At 41.0% G+C, this 22,232-nt stretch overlaps 1 protein-coding gene across 5 annotated transcripts in view; it reads right to left on the bottom strand.

Annotated features, from left to right (window-relative positions):
- EXOC6B (exocyst complex component 6B) overlaps positions 1-22,232 on the bottom strand; it is a 498,452-nt gene that overhangs the window by 398,269 nt on the left and 77,951 nt on the right. For all 5 annotated transcript variants that reach the window (XM_040993234.1, XM_040993232.1, XM_040993230.1 and 2 more), the window contains exon 6: positions 14,874-15,078. In XM_040993234.1, the coding sequence (XP_040849168.1) occupies positions 14,874-15,078 (205 nt within the window). The remainder of the gene's footprint in view (positions 1-14,873; positions 15,079-22,232) is intronic.

The following is a 22,232-nucleotide window of genomic DNA, read 5'->3' as shown; positions in this document are numbered from 1 at the left end:
CCAAACACCTGCATCAAATCCCCTTAATCACCTGGTATTCTGCCAGTGGGTGTCCTGGGACTCAAAATCCACTTTCTTCAACACATATGCCACAGCACAGAACTCATTTAGCCATAGCACTATAACAGTGCCTTTAAAACAAGGACTTTCAAATTCCCTACTTCTCTCCCAATCTCATTAATATTGCACTAGTATGGAGGGTAATTAACTCTCATGACAGAACATTCTGCTTTTCAAAACAATTTTCTCTCAACTTTGAAAAATTGCCAAATATTCAAAAAAGTAATATAAATACCCCTTATTGCTGTTCTATTTTAGTAGCTAACCACACTCAGAGACCTTAATGGTTGGGTGACTTCTGAACTGAAGCAAACACAAACACACATGTAATAAATGAAAACTATTCTAAATTTTCTATAGATATACACTTTAAGAAGTGTGTCAGCAAGGTGAAGTAGCCTGAACTTATCAACAGAACAATATTCTTGGCAAGCTTTCAGAACAAACAAGGCCTACTCAGTTGAAAGTTTAAAACTTACAATATAAAATCTGTCATGACATTGCCACATTCACCACTGTCTCAAAAAATATCTATGAATGAGAAATTTAATTTTAATGCTCTAATTCGGATTCCTAGCCATCTGGGTTCAGTCATTGATCCGTTCAATGCCTAATGAAGAAACAAAGAATCCATTCCAATCACCTAGTCTAAAAAAGTATTTAAAGCATAATACAGCAGATTTATACAATGGGAAATTTTAAGTGACTACCTATTACTGTTTAAATGCAAAAATGTAATATTTCAGGTTTCTTCTTTGTTCAAATATTAAATAAAGCAATAAGAAAAATTACACCTCTATTCGCTAACGGCCTACCAATAACTGGTTCTCGTGTCTGGTAATCCCACTCCCACTGAATGTGCATCCCCCAGCCTTTATTTCTCTTACAGTTCACAGGCAATGATTAGAGAAAAGGAAAAGCCAAACTCCAATAAGCAAGAAGGATAAAACTTCTCAGTTATCCAGAAAATACATCACATATTTATGATTTGGGGTTTTTTATTTTATTTTTATTTGAAAGGCAGAATTAAAAAAGAGAACAAGTGAGAGAGAATCTTTCATCCACTGGATATACGAAAACATAGCAAGACAGTTTTAAAATTATTTGACACTCCCCCTCCTTTCAGAGATGGTTATCTATGTCCTCTTAACTATTGCAGGCTTCTACCCACCTTAACCAATAAAACGTTGAATTCTGTGGCAAGGTCAAATAACGTGTAGCAGTTTGCACATTGTGCCTAGGAAGCAAAGGCTGTTCAACAACATGGAAACATCCACATGTGAGGAAAGGCCACATGTAAGCACTAGAGTCAGAACTTGCCTTCACGTCATCCCAAGAAGGTGCCAGCCTGATGACTCGTGATTCTGGCCCACTTCCCAAGCCATTAGCAGCCTCAAAAGCATCCCTGCACAGGTCCCAAAGACAAGCCACTTTCTCTGCATCAGACCAAACTCCTGATCCACAGAATTTATGAATACAATAAAATGTTTGCTGCTTTCAGCTGCTAAGATTTGGGATAGAATGTTATGAAACATTTGTAACTTGAACACCTATATTCAAACTTAATTCAAACTCCACCTTATCATTAAACTTAGAGTATCTCATATAACTGAAGGGCTTTCTCATTTCTCTACACACTTCTAATATTTTCTCTTCTTTTTGCATGGCATTTATTTTCTCCCATGGATTTTTATTATTTGTACGTATTTTTCATTTCTCACTGGAGGATAAGCCTCATTTGCGACAAGGTCTTTGGCATTGAATACAATAATGTTTGCCACGGTACTTTACACTTCTTAAACTCTCAATATGTATCTCATCAATGAACAAGTAAGTTGATCAGAATCCACTGAGAAACAAATTTAAGTTGGGTAAGAAAAGAAACATACAGCAGATAAGGAAAAGATAGAATAAAAGTTACTGAAAATGTTTTAAAAAGCATGTGTCGTGTTTCTCTAAGAAATAGGTGAAGAATTTATAATGGATCAACAGATATGACTTTTTAAAAGTTTAAATTTCTGATGAAAACTAAACTTAAATAACACCTCAAACTTAGAGGCTACTTTGGCTCAAAAGGCAAAGCTGGAAAGACCCATTTGATTCTTACTAATTTGCAAAGTTTCAATTTATTGTTCTACTATGAAATGTTTGGCTTTGGTTTCTCACTATTATTAAAGTCTCTGCTGTAAACACACCTTTTAAAGAAAGAAAAATACAACACCATATTTCTTAACACTAAAGCCTGAAAATAGTAAGAAAAAAAAAAGGAGGTGAGGAAGGGTTTCATCAAAGAAATCTGCTCCAAAACCTCATACTCTTCAAATCATCTTGTTTTAAAATACTCATGGAAAAATATAATTCTAACTCTCAAACAATGCAGAAGTGAACTAACATATGATTAGACTATCAATACCTAAGTTATCCAAAGTAAAGACTTCAATTGCCTGATAAATCACAGTAAGGATGAGACTGGTAAAATGTCTCAAAAACAATTCAAAAGAATAACTGTGCTAAGCCAATCAGCCTACTTGCTGCTCGGAGCCAGACAGAGCCGTTTAGCCCTGGTCTGAGCTCCCAGGTGGCAAGGCTCAGGCCAAGTGTCCCAGGCCTCTCAGCCAGCCATGGGCTGGAGCCAGGTGGGTCAGATTGCCCCCTGGGAATGGCTTGGGTTTGGAGAGAGACCTAAGTCCATAGGCTCACCATGTGTTCGAAGCCAGGTCAATCAGTTACCCCAAGGGTGGGCTTGAGCCTGGAGGGAGGCCTAAGCTGGGCTTCATCCAGCACCTTTGGTGTCTGGGCTATCCAGTGGTGGGACCTTGAGGAGGGATCCCTTGGACCTTTAAAGTTCAGACCAACATAGCGGCCCTAGAGGAAGAGCAGAGCTGGGGTAATTAGTAATTACCAATGCTGAATACCACTCACTGGGACACACTATTGCTAGGGCTGGGGGCCTACCTGGCAGGGCTAGATCACAGTACTCACCAATGAGAGTCAAAACAGGGGACAGGTAATGCTAGGCTAGGCCATGGCACTAAGTAGGTAAGAGAAAAAAGTCTTAAGGCAGATTCTAAAGGGGATGTGCGGGCCCACCCCTTTGATCTATAATTTCAGCCAGTTTGCTTGGAGCTGGAGGTGGTGACAGGTTGAGCTAGGCATGACCGTGGAACCAACAACACTCATGGCACAGGTGGGGTGGTCCAAGCTGCAGCACCCATAGACACACCCAAGAATATGGTGTAGAGTGGGCTGGGTCACAATATTTACCGCTCATACATATGCAGGACGGAGGGGGTAGCCTATGACCAGTAAGGCCTAGCACACACTGGCATGGGTGGGCTATAGGCCTGGGAGTGAGTCTGGTGGAGGAACTAGGGCAACTGCTCCTGCTCATGAGCATGCGACACAGGCCTAGGTGCTGGTCAGACCAGGCATGGTAGCTCCAACTGTGCACACACATGTGGGGTGGTTTTGGAAGGCGGTGGAAAAGGCAGGGACAGGCCAACCTTAGCTCACTGGCAAGTGCAGGAGCCAGGCTGGAAAGCAGGGCCTGCTGGGCTAAGCTACACACCTGCTGGTTTGCATGAGTCATGGATGGGAGCAGACTGAGTTATGGCCAGGATGTAGCACTCACCAGCGAAACTTGGGACTGGAGGCGGGTCAGGACCAGGTTGTAGCATCTGATGGCAAAGGTCCAGACAGGGGAAAGGCTATGCAGAGTTGGGTCAGAGCCACCACTGGCATGCTCGAGATCTAGGCCTGGGAACAGGCCTAGTTGGGGAGCTTAGGGTACATCCCCGCTAGGTTGTGGTTCTCATTAGTGAACATGAGAGCCAGAATGATGATGGTCTGGGCTAGACATGGCTGCAGTGTCCCTTGGCATGGGAGTGGACAGGTTCTGGGGAGTGCCAGACTGGATAGACTCTAGCATCCACTGGTGCTCGTGAGAGCCAGAGTGGGTAAAGGACATGTTGGGCTAGATTCCCGCTCCCACTGGTCCGCATGAGAGCTACAACAGGACATGCATGAACTAGATGTGGCTGGGCGGTAACATCTAACAGTAAGAACCAGATTGGGTATGTGTCAGTAGTGTAAGGCTACTGTTCCTGCCAGGACAGGAGGTGGACTAAGTCAGCCTGGACCAAGGACCCACCAGTGTGTGCGAGATCTGCCACTGAGAAGAGATCCAACAGAGGAGCTTGGGGAACTCCTGTGTCAGGGCACAGTCCTTGCAGGTGAGTGCAAAAGTCAAAACAAAGAACATCCCAGAGCTGACCAGGTTTCAGACCTGCTGGCATATGTGGCTCAGGTACACAGGCAGGCCAGGCTGGGCCAGTTCATAACACCCATCGGCAGATCTGAGAACCAGGATGGGATGCAGGACAGGCTGAGTCTGGCTTTATCACCAGCCCGTTCAAATTAGGATTGGACTGGGGGTTGACTGTGCCAGGTTGGGTGGCAGCTCCAACCAGCATTTGCTGGAATTGGAGCAGAAAGGACTATGCCAGACTATAGCACCCACCAGCAAATGCTGAGGTGACGTGAGCTACACTAGACTGGGCCACAGCACCCACCAACACATGTGGGACTGGGATGGAGGCAGGGCGAGCCTGGTAGGAGAGCAGTGGGGACTCCAAAGCTGGACCACCACTCATGCTAGTGAGCATGAGAAGTGGAACCGGGGGCAGACCAGGATAGGCAGGGCTACAACACCTATTGTCCAACATATGAACTGGGTTAGGGGAAGAGCCAGGCAGCTGATTGTGTCCACTGTATCCACTGGTACAGGAATGAGCTAGAATAAAGGCAGGTGGGTTGCGCTTTGCTGTAGGATCATCTAGCAAGTGTAGGAATTGGAGGCAAGTCCTGTCAAGGTAGACCACAAAACCACTTGGAGAGTGCAAGATCCAGGGCAGGGAGTGGGTCCAGTGAAGGGGTTGTGGGCAGCTCTGATGGGTTGCAACTCCCGCTGGTGAGCATGAGAACCAGGAATGGGGGCAGGTATCCAGGAATGGACAGGCAGTGGCACCCACTAGCAAGAGTGTGTGCTGGAGAGTGGAGTCAGTTGGTTGAGTTAGGCTTCAATGCCCAGTGATGTACATGAGATCCCAATGGAATGTGGGGTAGACTGGACCAGCCCACTCCACATCCTGGCAGGCTAAGGAACCAGAGCTAGATGACCAGTCCAGTGGGAGTTATTAAGGATCACTCTGACTGGGTTTACAGCTTCCCCTGTGGTACATGAGGGCTAAGTGTTGTTGGGCAGGGATGGGCTAAGCAGTAGCACCCACTGATTTGCTGAGGATGGAGGGCAGAACAAATTGATCAACTACACCAGTGAAACTTGACAGCAAATTTCTGGGCCAATGGAGACTCAGAGGTGGACTATGACAGTTAATCAACCTCGGAAGGATTTCCTCATCCATGAAGCGGCAATATCAGCAGCATCTTAGAACTACCAAAAACACTTGAACAGAACCCTCAGAAAATGCTCCACAATGGGGAACTTGGGATGACAATGGGTGGCAGCTTCCCAATCCCCAGGGTTATGAGGCAGTTGGGAAGCACAGGATGGTTATTCCTCTTGTATTCCCCTCTTCCCCATATATAGGAAGAAAATGTGTAAACAAGGGTCTCACCCACTACCCCCGATCCTCTACACTTCCCACCCTGATCAACCATGTAAACATCATCTAATAAAATAAAAAATATATAAAAAGAATGACTGTAAGATTACTCAAGAATGTAGAGAAGCATTTACATAAATTGAATAAATTTGCACATCACACAGTTGAAAAAAATTCTGCAGGGAGACGCAAGCATGAAATAATAATCAAATAGCAATCTAAAAAAATGAAGGTGGGTGGAGAACAAAAAAATAAAGGCTTCATTATATCAAATAAAAATACAGCGGAAAGCCCTAATAAATAGACTCCATGAGACAGAAGAAAGATATTCAAACTAGAAGACAAATTTTTGGAAACATCTCAAACAGTGAAGCAAGAAGAGGAGAAGAAAAACCATTAAACACATATTTAAACAGTGTTTATAATCTATGGGACAACATCAAATAATCAAATATATATGTCTTAGAAGTTTCTTTAGAATGGAAAAAGAGGGCCTGGTGCCGTGGCCTAGCAGCTGAAGTCCTCACCTTGAATGTGCTGGGATCCCATATGGGCGCCTTGTCTATTCCCAGCAGCCCTACTTCCCATCCAGCTCCCTGCAGGTGGCCTGGGAAAACAGTTCAAGGACGGCCCAAGGACTTGGGACTCTGCACCTGCGTGAGAAACCCAGAAGAGCTTCTGGCTTCTGGCTTCTGATTGGCTCAGCTCCAGTCATTGCGCTCACTTGGGGAGTGAACCATCGGATGGAAATCTTCCTCTCTGTCTCTCCTCTCTGTATATCTGCCTTTCCAATAAAAATAAATAAATTCTTTTTTTTAAAAAAAAAAAAGAAAGAAACAGAGCTAATCAACACTATTAACCAAATGGATCTAATTGAACATTTCATTTTACAGAAACAGAATACATATTCTTTTCATCAGTGCATGGAACTTCCTCTAGAATAGAACACATGCTAGACCATAAAGCAATTCTCAATAAATGTTTATAAAAATTGAAATCATACATCTTTTCTAACCACAATGGAATGGAGCTGGAAATTAATAAGACAAGAAACTCCAGAAAATATCCAATCAAATGGAGATTGGACAACATGATCCTGAATGAACAGTGGATCAAAGAGAATAAATCAGCACAAAGTCCAAGAATAAATGAATATTACAACACAACATATCAAGACTTGTTGGATACAGAAAAAGCACTGTTAAGAAGAGTTTATATCAATTAGTGGCTACTTCAAGAAACTGGAAAAGCATGAAATAAATGTTCTAACAATGCATTTCATGAGCCTAGAAAAGAACAGATCAAACCCAAAATACTAAGTAGATACGATTAAACAAAATCGAAACAAAAATTAATGAAGAACTGTTTAAAAACATTAAACAAAATCAATAATCCATTGGCCAAATTAACCAAAAAAGGGAGACAAGGCCCAAATTATGACAACCAGAGAAGAAAAAGGAGGCATCCTAACTGTTGTCAGAGATACAATGAAACATCAGGAATTATTAGAAACAGCCACATGCCAACAAATTGGAAAATCTACAAGAAATGGATAAATTTCTGGACATACACAGTTTACCAAACTTGAGGCATGAAGACACAGAAAACCTGAGCACACCAATAATCAAGAAAGATTGAATCAGTAATTTAAAAAACTCAACGGCTTCACTGCTGAATTTTACCAAACACTTAAAGAAAAAAAAAAAAGTTTTCAAAATCATTAAAAGCAAATTCTCCTGAACCCCTTCTATGAGACCACCATTACCTTAATGCCAAAACAAAAAAAACAAAACACAATCAGGAAGAAAGAATTATAGAACGATATCCTCAATGGACACAGATGCAAAAAATCTCCAAATACAAGCTGATTACATCCAACAACACATAAAAAAGGTTATCCACTTGGATCAGGTGGAATTTCTCTCAGGAATGCAGGGACTGCTCAACGTGTGCAAACCAATAAATGTGATGCATCACGTTAGCAAACTGAAGAATAAACACCATATAATGATCTCAATAAATGCAGAGAAAACATTTGATAAACTATAACATTCTTCCTTGTTAAAAAAATCTTAGCAAATTGGGTACAGAAGGAACACTCAAACTCAATGCACTAAATGACAAACCCACGGTCAGTATCATATTGCATACGGAAAAGCCAAAAACATTTCCATTAAGATCCAGAACCAGACAAAAATGTCCGCTCTCACCAATACTATTCAGTACAGTTCTTGGCCCAGTCCTAGTCACTATGGCCATTTGTGGAGTGAATCAGTGGGTAGAAGATATTGCACTGCTCGCTCACTCTCTCTCAATATGTGTTTGTATGGAGGCAGGGGAGAAGGGTGACAGGCAGTGAGAGACTTTCTGCAATTATGCCTTTGAAATTAAAAAAAAAATTTTAAGTCAAGGATTCTAGGTGGGGTAATCAGTGTTTAAGCCCACTCACAAAGAAGCTGAATTCTCATATATTGAACTCCAGAACTAAGACAAAAGGAGGAAGAGGGAAAAAAATGAGACAAAAACAAGAGAGGTAAAATCAAATGGTTTAAAATTTTGTGGAATAAATATTTGGCACAGGAGTTAGGATGCCATTTGAGATCATTACATCCCATATCCAAATTTGGTTCTGAATTTTAGTCCCAATTCTACTTCCAATTCCAACTTCCTACTAATATGTACATCCCCAACCGGTGTTTAGGGAGTGAACCAGGGAATGGAAGATCTCTCTCTCTCATTCTCTCTCTCTCTCTCTCTCTCTCACACACACACACACACACACACACACACACACACACACTCACAGACATTGATTAACTAAATTAACCACTAACTAAATTAACCACATAAAGCAGCAGAGTAACGGAGAAAGTTTTTTTAAATAATTATTTATCCTGTATTTCAATCATGCAGCTATTATGTCTGACTTGAGAAAATGTCATCCATATTCAAGTAGTGTAAGGCTGTAACTTTAAAAATATTACACAATACTTTTTCAGACTTGTAATTAGCAGGTTGCCCCCTTCTGAACATAAGCCTTAATAATATATTCCAATAATTGTAAAATACATCTTGTTTCTATATGTCTTTTAGAAAAGCAAACATTTTACCTTACAAATGTAGATTTTATTTGATAATAACTTGTTCTTGTTCCCTTACATACTGCTATGCAGCAGCACTTAGGTATATATTTACATGTTATACTTAAGACATTACTTTGAATAATCAATTTATATTCTTGTATGAGATTAAACTACATGTTAAAAACAAGTAGATAAAGTAGATAGCATTCTTCTTATGTTAGCAAGATTCATTTCAATGTTATAACTTCAATCTACACTTGATCTTAGCCAAAAGGCCAAGGAAGTGATTGTACAATTTAAACCTAAAGTCAAAGCCTGATGTTCTCAGGTCAAAATCAGAAGTGAGTCAAGGAGCTGAAATTCACTTCCATATTCATGATACTTGAAGCAATAAAAAATCCAAAGTTTTATAATAGAATAAAGTTCAGTTATTATACAAATCACTCAAGGAAAACATCATGTAGGTGATGTTCCTTTATCATAAGTTTAAAAAAAAAAATTGAGTTTCCCAATGAAACAATAAAGAGAACCCTGGCTATCCCACAAGGTGGTGAGGTCAAGTCAATCACATGAAGACCAACCACCAGCACTATCATCCTTCAGTGTTCTAATTTGCTTTTTGCCTCCAGCAGTGGCACCAGGGCCACGCATTCATTCACCAGAACATGCACCCAAAGAGAAAATGAGCGTGTGGGCCCCCAGCAGTAGCATGGATACAGCAGCATGGTATTTATTTTACAACCAAAAGGCAGTGCTAAAAGACATATACCCTCTTCTGAACATGAGTAATATTTAATTTATAAGAATCCAAGGCCAAGAAAAGAGATCATTCTGATTACCACAAATTTTCAACTTTTATCATCACCTTCAAGATTTTTTCAGCATTTCTTTATTACAAAGAATAACATTTACTTTGTTTCTTCTTATATCAATATTTATTTTCTCCAACAATGTAAAAGAGAATTAACTGAACCTTAATTTAATTTATAACTTATACATTATCGCAACCCCATCTTGCTACAAAAGGGAATTTGAAAAACCATCATTCAATTACAACCACATAAAGCAGAAAAGAAAATAATACTACAGACAAGTATAAATAATCCCTTAAGTAAAGGGAAATTTTCCTTTGCACCATGAGGGTTGAATTTTTCCTGCTTCATGGACAATCCATCAACAAAATATTCCAAATAAAGCTGTTTGAAATGTTTTATCTAAATTATAGATGCAAAGCTATGCATAGTGCAGTTACCTATACTCCAACATGTTTTATCATGTTTTACTATGAGAAATAATTTCTTCCATCACCTTTCACCTCAAAACCTATTCACCAGAGCCAGTCATTCTTTTGATGTTTACCTATCTCCCTACAAAATGTTATGTGTTGCTGCTTGTCTTTGTACTTTTATTACTGTTGCAAAATGCAAGACATTAGATTTATCACTTGCGTCATTAAGTGTATGTTTCTGTGGCATTAAGCACATTCACATTGTTGTACAACTATTATTACCATCATACATCTCTATAACTGTTTCATCTCTAGGTAAAATTCTGTAACTACCAAACAGTAAACTACACTCACCATCCCCCAGAAAACATCACCCTACTTTGCATCTCTGAATTTGCCAATTTTGTGCTAACATACCAGTGTGCCCACTCAGTTGCCTATTCTAATATTTTTAAAGGTATGTAGGGAAGGCAAGAACGCCATGCCAGGACATGCCACCAGGCCCCCAGGTGGGGAAGGAGGGTCTGCAAACTGCCCAGGGAGAAGAGTCTGAGACTGTGTTGGAATGGGAGTAGTTAAGGGTATATTGGATTTTGGAAGACTGATTGCTAGGGTCTTTCATGGACTGAGCCACTGCACACACAGGTGGGTGAAGGAGCTAGGTGGTTTAGATACAGGAAACATGAGGATATGTCTGGGTCAGAATAAGGTACCTGCCCCACATGGGAGGCTTAGGCTGGCTAAACAGTATCACCCAGTACCCATTGGTAAATGCAAAACTGGGGATAGGGGACATGCATGGCTGGGCTGGGCTGGGCTGCAATGCCTACTCACAAGTGTTGAAGGAGGGGATAGGCCACACCAGGCTGGGCCACAGTATCCACCAAAATGCACGAGAGAACCAGATCTGGGGGCAAATTCCATAGGGGACATGTGAGGTCACCTCTATGGGGCTGCCGCACCTGTCGGTTTGCACATAAAGTTAAGAGTGATGAAAGGTGGAGCCAGGCTAGACCATGGTGCTCACCTGACATTTGTGAGAGCTGTGGCTAGCTGGAAGCCAGGTGTGGCCAGGCTGCAGCATCCACCGGCACATGCAAAGGCCTGGACAGAGGGCAAACCATGGCAAGCAGGGTTGTAGCACATAACAGCATGCTTGAGATCAGGGCTAGGAATGGGCCTAGTAAGGAAACTTACGATCCAGCCCTCTGCTTGTGGCCTGAGAAAGCAATGAAGGACAAGCTAAGTCCTTGGAACTGAGGAATCACACGGGAGACCCAGAAGAAACTCCTGGCTCCTAGCTTTGGATCAGCTCAGCTCCAGCCATTGCAGCCACTTGAGGAGTAACCCAGTGGATTAAAGGCCTTTTCTCTCTCTCCTTCTTTCTCTCTTAAAAAAAGAAAAGAAAAAAATCTGCCTGTTGAATAAAAGTATGTAAGCCTTTATAAAAACTGAAAAATTTTCAGAGTTGATGCATTGACAATGTTATTATGTCTGGAAATTTACTCACTGTTACACAGCACATGGCTAAGCAGAAATTTAATACACACTCCAAAGTCTATTTTGTTAACTAACCCACATATTACCTAAAAATAAACTAATACTAAATCCCTACTTTTTTTTTTGGATTCTTTCCTAAAATTTTATTATTGACTATCAGCTATTCTGATTCTTGACTACATCAATACTCTATTAAAAGCCTTCATGCTCTCCCATTTCACCCTACCCCATCCGTATATACCAATGACCAAGGATCAAAAGAGTACATTTATGTACCAAAATCCAGAGGAAAAGACAAAAGGATTTCCAGGAATACCAGACCAACTGCTTAGACTCCAAAGGCCACATTCTGTGGATGCTTTGCATAGTATCCACCACAGGAGAGGTTTCAACAGCAATTCTCTTTGACAGAGAAGCCACTACGCCCCTGTGTGAACTCAATTGGAAGTACCAGGTCGGATCTGAGTCAACGATGTTCTACCAAATCAATGTAAGTATATTTTGCTCTAGCCAAGACCAAAGAAAGTTCAGCTTTAAAAGAATCATGATGATAAATATGTTTATTTGAATATCAATTGATTTAAAATCGGTTACTAAAGAAGAGTGACACTGCTCTTGCATACAGCCAGTTCCTTTCCTTAAAGCAGTTATTTAATCCATATTGCTTGCCAAACGCAAGCTCTAAATTTAAAAGCAAATAAGTTTCGCCCTTTGTTAAAGGGAATCACACAGAAAACACATAGCAACTGGTTTGTAGTCCCAAAAAGCCCACAGCAAAATAAGGAATATTAGAAATAAAGAAGTTCCCTCCTGCACAAACCATTTCCACAACAAATAAATGGCAGAAATCTGTTTAAAATGAAATTTTTTAAAAAAAAGCAATTAGCAAAAGTCAAAACAAACAAAAAAGTCACAAAAAGCCTTCAAATACACTTTTTTAGAATGTTCTTCAATCTACAGTGATTGGTAACTACAAAATGAAATATATAGCATTTTGGAACCACACCGGACGACTGACGTATCAAACAGCACGACGATCAAATGGAGGATTTTTACCTGCTTTAAACAGGGTTCTGTTTATTATGGCAAAGCCTGAATGTAAGTCCATTAAGTTCTTTCAATCCAATATTATGTTGCAGACAACAAAAATTCAATGAGAACATGAGTTTTTAAAAAAAAATAAAAATATTTTTTCACTTAAAATATACAGGAAATTGGACAATTTTAAAGATCCTCCTAAGATTATGCTAAATCTTTCACCTTCTCTATTCTGGTCTTTCCACTTGCCCATTTTTCTTTCTACAGCTTCCAAGACATACTGAAAGAAAGACTACCAAGTAGAGCCCTTCTGCTGATTTGCTTTGGCTCCTGGAATGCACACCACCATGGATGCAGGTCATGTATGGATGAAAGCAGCAACTGGGGATTCATAGTATATTTAAGAAGGGAAACAAAAGGCTCCTCACCAAGAAGCAGCAGCATGAATTTACATAATTTCTAAGAGTCCTAACCAAATATCGATAATAAATAAAACTGTCAGTTTTCTCAATATGATTTTGAAGAAGCAAGTTAGAAATGTTTTTAGAGGCAGATATTTAGTCTAGCAGCTAGGATTCCCACGTCTGGAGCAAGTATTTGGTCCAGTGGTTAAGACTTCTTGAGAAAGCTGCATCCTGTGTTAGTCATTCCTTGGGAGATCTGGATTGAGTCCCTGGCTCTCCTTCCAGAGAATCAATATCTTAGCAAAGAAAGTTCACTTACTACCAGTCAGAAGGACTTTCCACTACCTGAGATTTAGAAAAAGGCACCTTTAAAAGGTAGCGTCCATAGAATTTTATATTACACTCGTTGGTATTCTTAAAGTTTTGTTGAAATTAATCAGCCATAATAAAGATTTGTCTTGCAAAATCCCTTCATGTGTATACTCACAATCTCTATTCACCATTTCTTTTTTTTAAGTATTATATAATGCATTTTATTTCTTTTTTTATTGTTAATAACATTGTATTCTGTGATACAGTTTTATAGGCACTGGGATTCCCCTCACCTCTCCCACAACCCTCCCCCATGGTGGATTCCTCCACCTTGCTGCATAACCACAGTTCAAGTTCAGTTGAGATTCCTTCATTGCAAGCATATATATTCACCATTTCAAATATATGTTTTAATAGCTCATTTTGTTTCCTTACCATATTTTAAAATGACACAATAAGAATCTTTCAGATCAATTAGTTTTAAACTCTGTGCTTTGTAAATTATAACACTGACAAAATTTCCAAGGCAGAGGTGATACTCCCTTGGAAAGGAATAACTGATGAATCTCCTTACAAGATCAAAGGGATATCTGAACTAAAATTAAAAAGGTTAATTGAGTCCCTAAAATATTATTCAAAATATAATCTACTTCCTCACTTTCCACAGAATGATAAGAGCTATCACTGGTTATAATGATCTACCCTACAACGCTTTTGCTTATGATGAACAACTGAATTTTCTATTCACTATTGCAGGTTACATTACCAAGTATATTGAGAATTTTAAAAAAATCAATGTAACTTAGATTTCAGGAGGAGCAAACAGAGAGCAGTTAAGTCACCAGTGTTCCCGACAGGTGCTCAATGGCTTTTATCACAGTTTCTCCACTTCTGATTGTTTCCTGCTAACGCTCACTCTAAGAAGCAGCAGGTAATGGCCCAAGTACGTGGGCCTCTGCAACGTGGGCCTCTCCTGACTGCTGGCTCCAGAATAACTCAGTCATGGTTAGCACAGGCATTTGGGAGGTGAAACAGCAGATGGAAGATGACTATATTTTTTGTTCCTTTGATTCTCTTTCCAATAAAATTAAAATAAACTTTTAAAATTCCAAAATAGAAAGCATTACTGCTTTGTAAACTATATGATCACTCTAGGTGATCATAATTCACAGTACCTACTACTACCATTTTGGACTGACACATGCTAATATCAGAAATATCTATAAGTAATAAACCATCTTGCCTACATTATGAACAATCAAAGACATACGCAACACATCTTAAGTCATTTAATAGATGTGGAAGACCAAAATTTCTGTGGCCTTCAAAATCATGTAATAGCATAGGGACACACACACACACACAAAATCTTAAAATCAAACTTCATCACTACTTAACTAAACATCCACAGAGCAAAGCAATATACTAGTCAACAGTTTATTACTGTTAATGCAATAAAATTTTTTAAGCATGTATCCGTAAACTTGAAGGACTTCCATAAAATGTCAAAAACAAACAAAAAAAATGAAGACACTTAGCAAAGAGAATACCATGTGTTCTGAGAACCTGTGTAACTGAGAACCTGCAAAAGCATGTGCAGGTCTGTCACAGCCTGGGGACCTACCTGCTTCATGGCTGTCTCTCCAATCTTGTCTGAATGTTTACGGATGCTCTCCAGAAAATCTTTGAGATCAGACATGGAAACATCCTTGATTTCTTCTCGCAGCTTGGGGATATTGTCCACCATCACTTTGCAGAATCGATAGTGGCTTACTTGAGGCAGATAGGTATGTTCCAGATGCTCCAGGGTTTTAAGTGCAGGATAATGCCTACAAAACGGATTGATCACATATTCACCTCAAGTTCACCTCAAGACTTTTGGAGGTAATATTAATATCTCAAGCAAAAATGTCTAGTCAAAATTAGTTCTACTATGCCTTAGGACAAACCAAGAATTAATGAAAAATTTTAATTAAAAAAACCAAATAATTAAAAAGTAATATAAGCTCTAAGAAAAACTATAATCTATTAAAATTAAAATAAAAATGAATTTTATCCAAAGAATACATAAAACTTTGAATATCAGTGAAATTAATTGCAAAGAAAATAAAATTAAAGAAGTTCTTGTCATATTAAAAAACTAGTCCATGGTTAGATTTCTTTTTTTTTAAGCTTTATTTTTATTGCAAAGGCACATTTTACACAGAAGGAGAAAGTAAAAGATCTTCCATCCACTGGCTCACTCTCCAAGCAGCTGCAATAGCCAGAGTTGAGCTAATCCAAAGTCAGGAGCCAGGAGCTTCCTGTGAGTCTCACACATGGATGCAGGATCCCAAGGCTTTGGGCCACCCTTTGTTGCCTTCCCAGGCTACAGGCAGGGATCTGGGTGGGGAGTGGAGCAGCTGGGACAAGAACTTGCCCCATATGGGATCCCGGCAGATGCAAGGTGAGGATTTAGTCACTAGGTTATCATACCAGGCCCTCAAGGCTAGATTTCTACAATGGCAAATAAAAGAGCCTGACATATCTTCTACCCAAAAAAGAATACTTGCCAAGACTCAATCTGCCTAAAACAGCCATTTCAGGGCTCTGGAAATTGACCAAAGGGGGAGGAGGGGGAAAGACAACAGCTCAACTGTGAGGCTCTGTAACATTATTGAACGAGGCTACTCCCATCAATCACCCCTTAATGCTCTGCCCTTGGTCACTACCTACAACTGATCAGAAAAACAAAATAAAACAAAACAGAAAACAGTGGGGAGGAAGGGTGACTAGGCAGGTGGAAGGGGAACTGTATCATCAAAAAAAAAAAAAAAAAAGATAAATTTCACAGTAAGATCACAGAAAGAAGACAACAGAGAAGAGCTTAACAAACTCTCTGCACATCCCTAACTTCCTACAAGGGGACCCCTAAAGGGCAAAGCGCACTCATACACCTCTGGCTGACCAGAAGCTACCACACGCCATATGGCCTCAAGGAAACGCCTAAAAAGGCTGCAAGGGAAAATAACGTTAATACATTGTAATTTTCCTTACATTAAAAAAAAAAAAAACTGAAAGAATTCAGATGCTTTTATCATAAATAAATGTTCAATGTTTGAGGAGACAGATCAATTTATTATCATTGGATAGCTTACCACATGTACATACGAACTGCAAAATTACATGGAACTCCATGAATATGAATAGTTTTACATAAAAAGATAGACATAATTTTGTCACTCCGACAGCCAAATATTTCTTAAAAGATGATGTGTACTACTATTAAAGTTTTAAAAATAAGAATTCACAAAATATTGGCCAAAAAATATAATTAATGATACAAATCTGCGGTGAAAAATTTCAGCAAAAACAATCATCCCCTAAAAACTGCATTTCCAAAGAAAATCAGTTTTACAAGAAATTTATAAGCCTCTTTTGCAGAGGCGAGTTTTTATTTGAGCAAATTTTTTAAAACTGACAAATCTATCAACAAGGAAATGGTTACAGATATTACAATTTATCCAGAAAGTAAAAGACCAATGAAATAGCAAAATGTTTACAAGAGCATTGAGTGCAAATCCTTTCAAAGGGCAGATTTATCATTCTTCACCCTTCAGGTTAAGCAGGCGCAGTGTGTGCTCCTACTAGCCGAGCCTGACACACACTCTAGCAAAGGACAAAATGCTACATGGATTACGGAGACAGGGAATGGGAGCTTGTTTAATCCACTCCTTCTCCAAACGGCGATGACAGCATCTCCAAGGATTGGTACCAGAGTTAAAAACAAATACATTGTACAAGCATGATCATAACATCCTTCAAAAACTACAACATGTAGACATGTGCAAATTATGAATACGTATGCCCATATGAAGTACATCACTGAGTAAACACACACCAACCTGCAGAGAAAAATGACCGGCAAAAAGTATACAAAACCAAGGTTAGCAAATCAGGGGTTTTTTCTTTGAACAGCAATACTCTAAATGAACATTTTCTTTTTTACACTTTTAATTTCTTCTATACTTCTGATGATATATTCCTTAGAAAGCTCAGTTCATCTCTATAGAATAACAAGGCATACAACTGTACTTGGGTCTTACAGAACAAGCATCCTAGCAGACACCTACGCTCTTCTTGCACTCAGAACAGCAGACAGTGAAGAGACACTGCTTTCACTTCTTTTCGTCGTCTCTCTCATGTGCTCCAAAGATCAAAATTTTAGTCCAAACAAATGAGAAAAAGATTTACTCCCCCTAAATTCAGAAATATATATATAGAAATATAATTAAATCTGAAATAGTTGCTTTTATTAAAATGTTACAGACTCAAAAACAGAACAATTCACTTGGCTTAGTATAAACAGAATGGTGTTTATAGTACAATTAGGTAGGAAGAGCTATGTGTAATAAAACAATTCCTCTAGAGAGAAACTTTAGAATGGATAGAAAAGCCAGAAATTAAGCCAAAAAGATAAACATACTTTGGGGTTTAGTTATATTTTGGAACATTGTTTATAGAATGAGAAAAATCCAACAACGCTGCCTGCAGACACAAGGCCCACTCACTGATGAGACACACAGCTCATGCTGAAAACATCTGGTTTGTCAAATAGCTCCACATTTTTCAAGGCTAATTAGCACAAAACCCAGAGATTCCTGGCAACAGAAAAAAAAATGTCACCTTATTTCTTCACTGTCCTTTCTCTGGCATATTCATATTTCAACTACAACAACATATTAATAAAAGCATTCAGAGTTCTCCTACATTTCAATATCCATGACAAGTTAAAGAATGACAGCCAAATTACCTGTGCAAGCAGGCACCCAAAGAAAAAAAAATTACATTTTCCCTGGCCATGTAAATCTGAAATGTTGCCTTGTGATAATCTCCGAACATTCTGAAGAGGCAGATGACTGAGCTGCCTTCCCGTGTGCGTACACTGCCTTGCACACTGCCTTCACCCTCACATAGGCCTCGTTACTAACAGAGGCGTGAGCAGAAATAAAGTAACAGAAATAAAAGCAGAGGGAGAAAAAAGGAGACAGAATGCAGCAAGAAAGTGTAAGCAATCCTACTAAATGGACAGCCGAGGTGGGAGTAACAGGCACAGCAGGATGTTGTCGGGGGAAGAGGGATGTTCCACGCATAGACAATGCCCGGGCTTCTTGGCCATGGAACTCTTACACAACGATGGTCTTTGGAATTCTGGCAAGTGAGTCTTCTAACTACATCATACCCACCTATAAGAACCTAAAAAATTCCACAGTATAATATAATGTGAAACAAATGCTTTCAACACAGAAAAATGTTACTTTCTTTTTAAACCACAGGTAAAACATCACTGACAAAACCTGTGCTAGTGTGCCCGACACAATAGCCTAGTAGCCAAAGTCCTCATCTTGCACGTGCTGCGATCCTATATATGAGCATCGGTTCATGTCTTGGAGGTCTTTTTTGCCATCCAGCTCCCTGCTTGTGGCCTGGGAAAGCAGTCAAGAAAGGTCCAAAGCCTTGGGACCCTGCACCCAAGTGGGAGACCCGGAATAGCTCTGGGCTCCTGGCTTTATATAGGCACAGTACCAAGCTGTTGTGGCCACTTGGGCAGCGAATCAGTGGATAAAAGATCTTCCTCTCTGTCTCTCCTTCTCTCTGTATGTCTGATTTTCCAATAAAAATAAATAAATCTTTCTTAAAAAGCTGTGCTAGCATTAAAATGATAGCCAGACAGCTTCCAAGGAGAGCAACAATCCAGGAGTGCGATCAGTATTTATGGCTGCTAGCCATGAAGGCATAACAAGCAACAGACAAGTCATTTCACTTAGAAAACAAGGAGAATATTGGCTACAGTAGAAAAATCACTATTTTCAAATACTAAATATCACTGGGGGACCAAAAAAAAAAAAAACCCACAAGGCAAGACTAATAACCTTCTGGGTTCCCCACCCAAAGGCAATTTCCACATTATGGACACAATCAGAAAACTCAGAGCCCAGCAGCCTTCCTGACTTGGGGAGGAAGAGACGGTCATTCAGGAAAGCTCGGGCAGCTTCACGTTCTCTAACCAAGTTCAGTTAAAAAGGCAGCAATGCAGAACTTAGGGAGGACTGTGCATCAGCTTCTCCAGTGTCTGCTGAGTACCGGACTAGTCACGGGGGAAGTGAGAGTGCTCGTGGACGGGCAAAACAAAGGAAGAGAGAGTGGCTGACACACACAGGCCGTAAACACGCCAAAGAGCCTCACAAAGGCAGAGAAATATCTGACCTCTGGAAAGGCGATGTGACCACTGAACTACGCAACGTAAACTACTGCAGGTACAGACCTTACCTAAGGGAAGACACACTGACCCAGAAATGAAGAGGGGGCCAACAGAGCTTAAGAAAAGCCCAGCAACTCACTAAGAAAAAAGAAAAAGTCCTCCCAGCATCTAGACTCTCAGCAACATAACTTACTATCCACCCAAAAATAACTACTGAGGGTACTGCAAGCAGATGGCCAGGTCAGACCTCCAGTGGTCATTTCCCCCACAGAAACCCACACTCGGACATTTACAGACTAAGCCATGTTCACAAGAGCTAACGAAACCAGGTGAGAGACCCCAGAGCCCGTTTCACGTAACAGCAAGAAAACATGCTCTGCAGAAAACAGAGAGAGGCACCTTATCACTCCTCCCCCAGCTCAAAGCAATACACCTGAGGAGAAACCCCTCCTCCTCGGGGGAAGAAGAAAGATGCCAGGTACCCAGGATCAGGCAGAGAGCCATGACCCAAGCCTCCAAGCCACCGCTTAGCCAGGCAGCCAAGGGAGCGCTTCCATCTCCCTCCTCCACCTCTGGGCAGCACAGCAGAGAGGAAGACACCACCCAACAGGGAGCACGCACAGGACTTGGCGAGGAAATCAGTTTCAGGGCCAGCAAGGTGAAATCCCACATGAGACAGAACCGAAAAGCCCTTATCCCAAGGCCAATGCTTGAAGACAGCGCATCCAGACTTGTCCCAGCGCCAGGTAAAGACTTGAGTCCCAGTAGAATAGACTTGTAGTCCATCTCATGTGATGCTAGTAGCAGGTATTTCAGGTCAGGAGTACGTCACAGCAGCAAACAGCCCACAGCAATGCAGACCTTGATCCTACGTAGATCTCCACACCTATGGGCTGGGCTCCAGGCATGATGTAGCATTGTGGCAAAGGCAGCCACAGGATTACCAACCTCAACCCTGCCCCCAATCCCAGATATCATATAACTATTCACCTGGGATAAGAAAAGGGAAGTATATTCCAACTCACTGCATAGAAGCCTGGGGCTAATATTTCCACAGTGATGCTCAAAGCCAGGCAGAACCCCTCTGTGCCCGATCACAGCCTGGTAACTGCACAGGAGAGCTGGGCTCACCTGGGACCTGGCCAAAAGTCAGCAGAGACACAGCTTTTGGGTACTCTTAGCTTAGTTGGTTCTGAACACACAAAGTGCAGATTTGAGACAACTATGGGCTCTGGGTGCCCTCTAGTGGGCACACAGTGACAATGCTCTAGCATTGGATTTCCAGCCAGGTTGACTGGGGGAACTTAAAGAGCAGAGGTGTCCACAAAGAAATTAAGTGGTCTGTTTGGAATCCTGGAAGGTCACGTGCACATGAACTTATACAACTGGCAGTGAAATATATCTTGATCGTGCAGACATCACATGCCAACAGGCATGAAATCTCAGAGAAACAGCTTCACCTAACAGAAAAAACAAATGACCATACGCGACTGATCACAAAACAACTCAAAGGGGCCAGCGTGGTGGCAGAGTGAGCTAAACATCCTCCTGTGGTGGCAGAATCCCATATGGGCAATAATTCTAGTCCTCGTTGCTTCACTTCCAATTCAGTTCCCTGTTAAAGGCTTGGAAGCCATCAGAGAATGGTCAACGGTACAAGGCCTTGGACCCCTGCACTCATACGAGAGACCCTTGGGAAGCTTCTGGCTTACAGCTTCAAACCAGCACAGCTATGATCATCATGGCCATTTGAGGAGTTAGCCAGTGGATGGATGATATCTCTCTCTTCTCTCCTTCTTTTTCTCTTTCTCTCTCTCTATATATATAACTCTGAAAATAACTGAATATTTTTTAAAATCTCATATGCATGTATTCATGAAACAGCTGAAATCACTGATTTAAGGAAACAGGAGCTTTGAGAAAACTCAAAAAGTTTTTCTGATACAGTACTGAAATGTTAACAGTGACACTTTTTTTCAAAAAGTCAAACAGAAAGTGCTGAGCTGACAAGAACACTAAAGAAAACTTAAAATACAACTCCAGCTATAGGCAACTGCCTAAGTTGCCTGGTACCTAGACAAGTGTTACAGTACTGGGAGAAAAGCAGCCAATAGCTGGCAGGGATTCTGGGCCTGGTTCAAACTATATGTGCCAGCACAGTTCCCTATTCTTTAATGTTCAACTCACAGGTGGAGTAAGTGGACCACTGCAACCCAGCTGCAAGGAGGCTCCATCAGCTGGGGTGGGAACCACTGAGGGTTTTTGATGTGAGCAAAGCTGTACCACAGGCCTCCCCAGGCAAGTCCACTGTACCCGCCAGTGTGTGCAAGAGCTGGGCCAGGAACAGCATGGGTCGGGGGAGCTAGAAACCAGTGCTGTGGGTCACCTAACCCACCAGTGCACAAAGAGCTGGTGCTGGAGGTGAGCCCAGCAAAGGAGCCTACTGAGCCAGTGTCACAGGCCACCCAGCCCAGACCACTACACTGTATGTGCAAGAACCAGAGGTGGGCACGCACCAGGCCAGGGGCCTACCCAGCCAGCACACCAGGGCTTCCAGCACACAGCACCGCTGAAAGGGAGGCCCACCAGTGGCTTCTGGCATCTTCAAGCAGCACATCCTTTCCTCTCATGCTGGCCTCAGACGAGTCAGGATCTCTGATTTCAGGAACTAAAAGCTATGGGTGTATGGTCTCGCCTCGGCACACACCCCATTAGACCACCTACACTGCTGAACCGTTCAAA

The sequence above is a fragment of the Ochotona curzoniae genome, unplaced genomic scaffold, assembly GCF_017591425.1.
Source record: "Ochotona curzoniae isolate NIBS_2020 unplaced genomic scaffold, NIBS_Ocur_1.0 contig_883, whole genome shotgun sequence".
Classification (NCBI taxonomy): domain Eukaryota; kingdom Metazoa; phylum Chordata; class Mammalia; order Lagomorpha; family Ochotonidae; genus Ochotona; species Ochotona curzoniae.
This window is presented reverse-complemented; position numbering and strand designations above follow the sequence as displayed.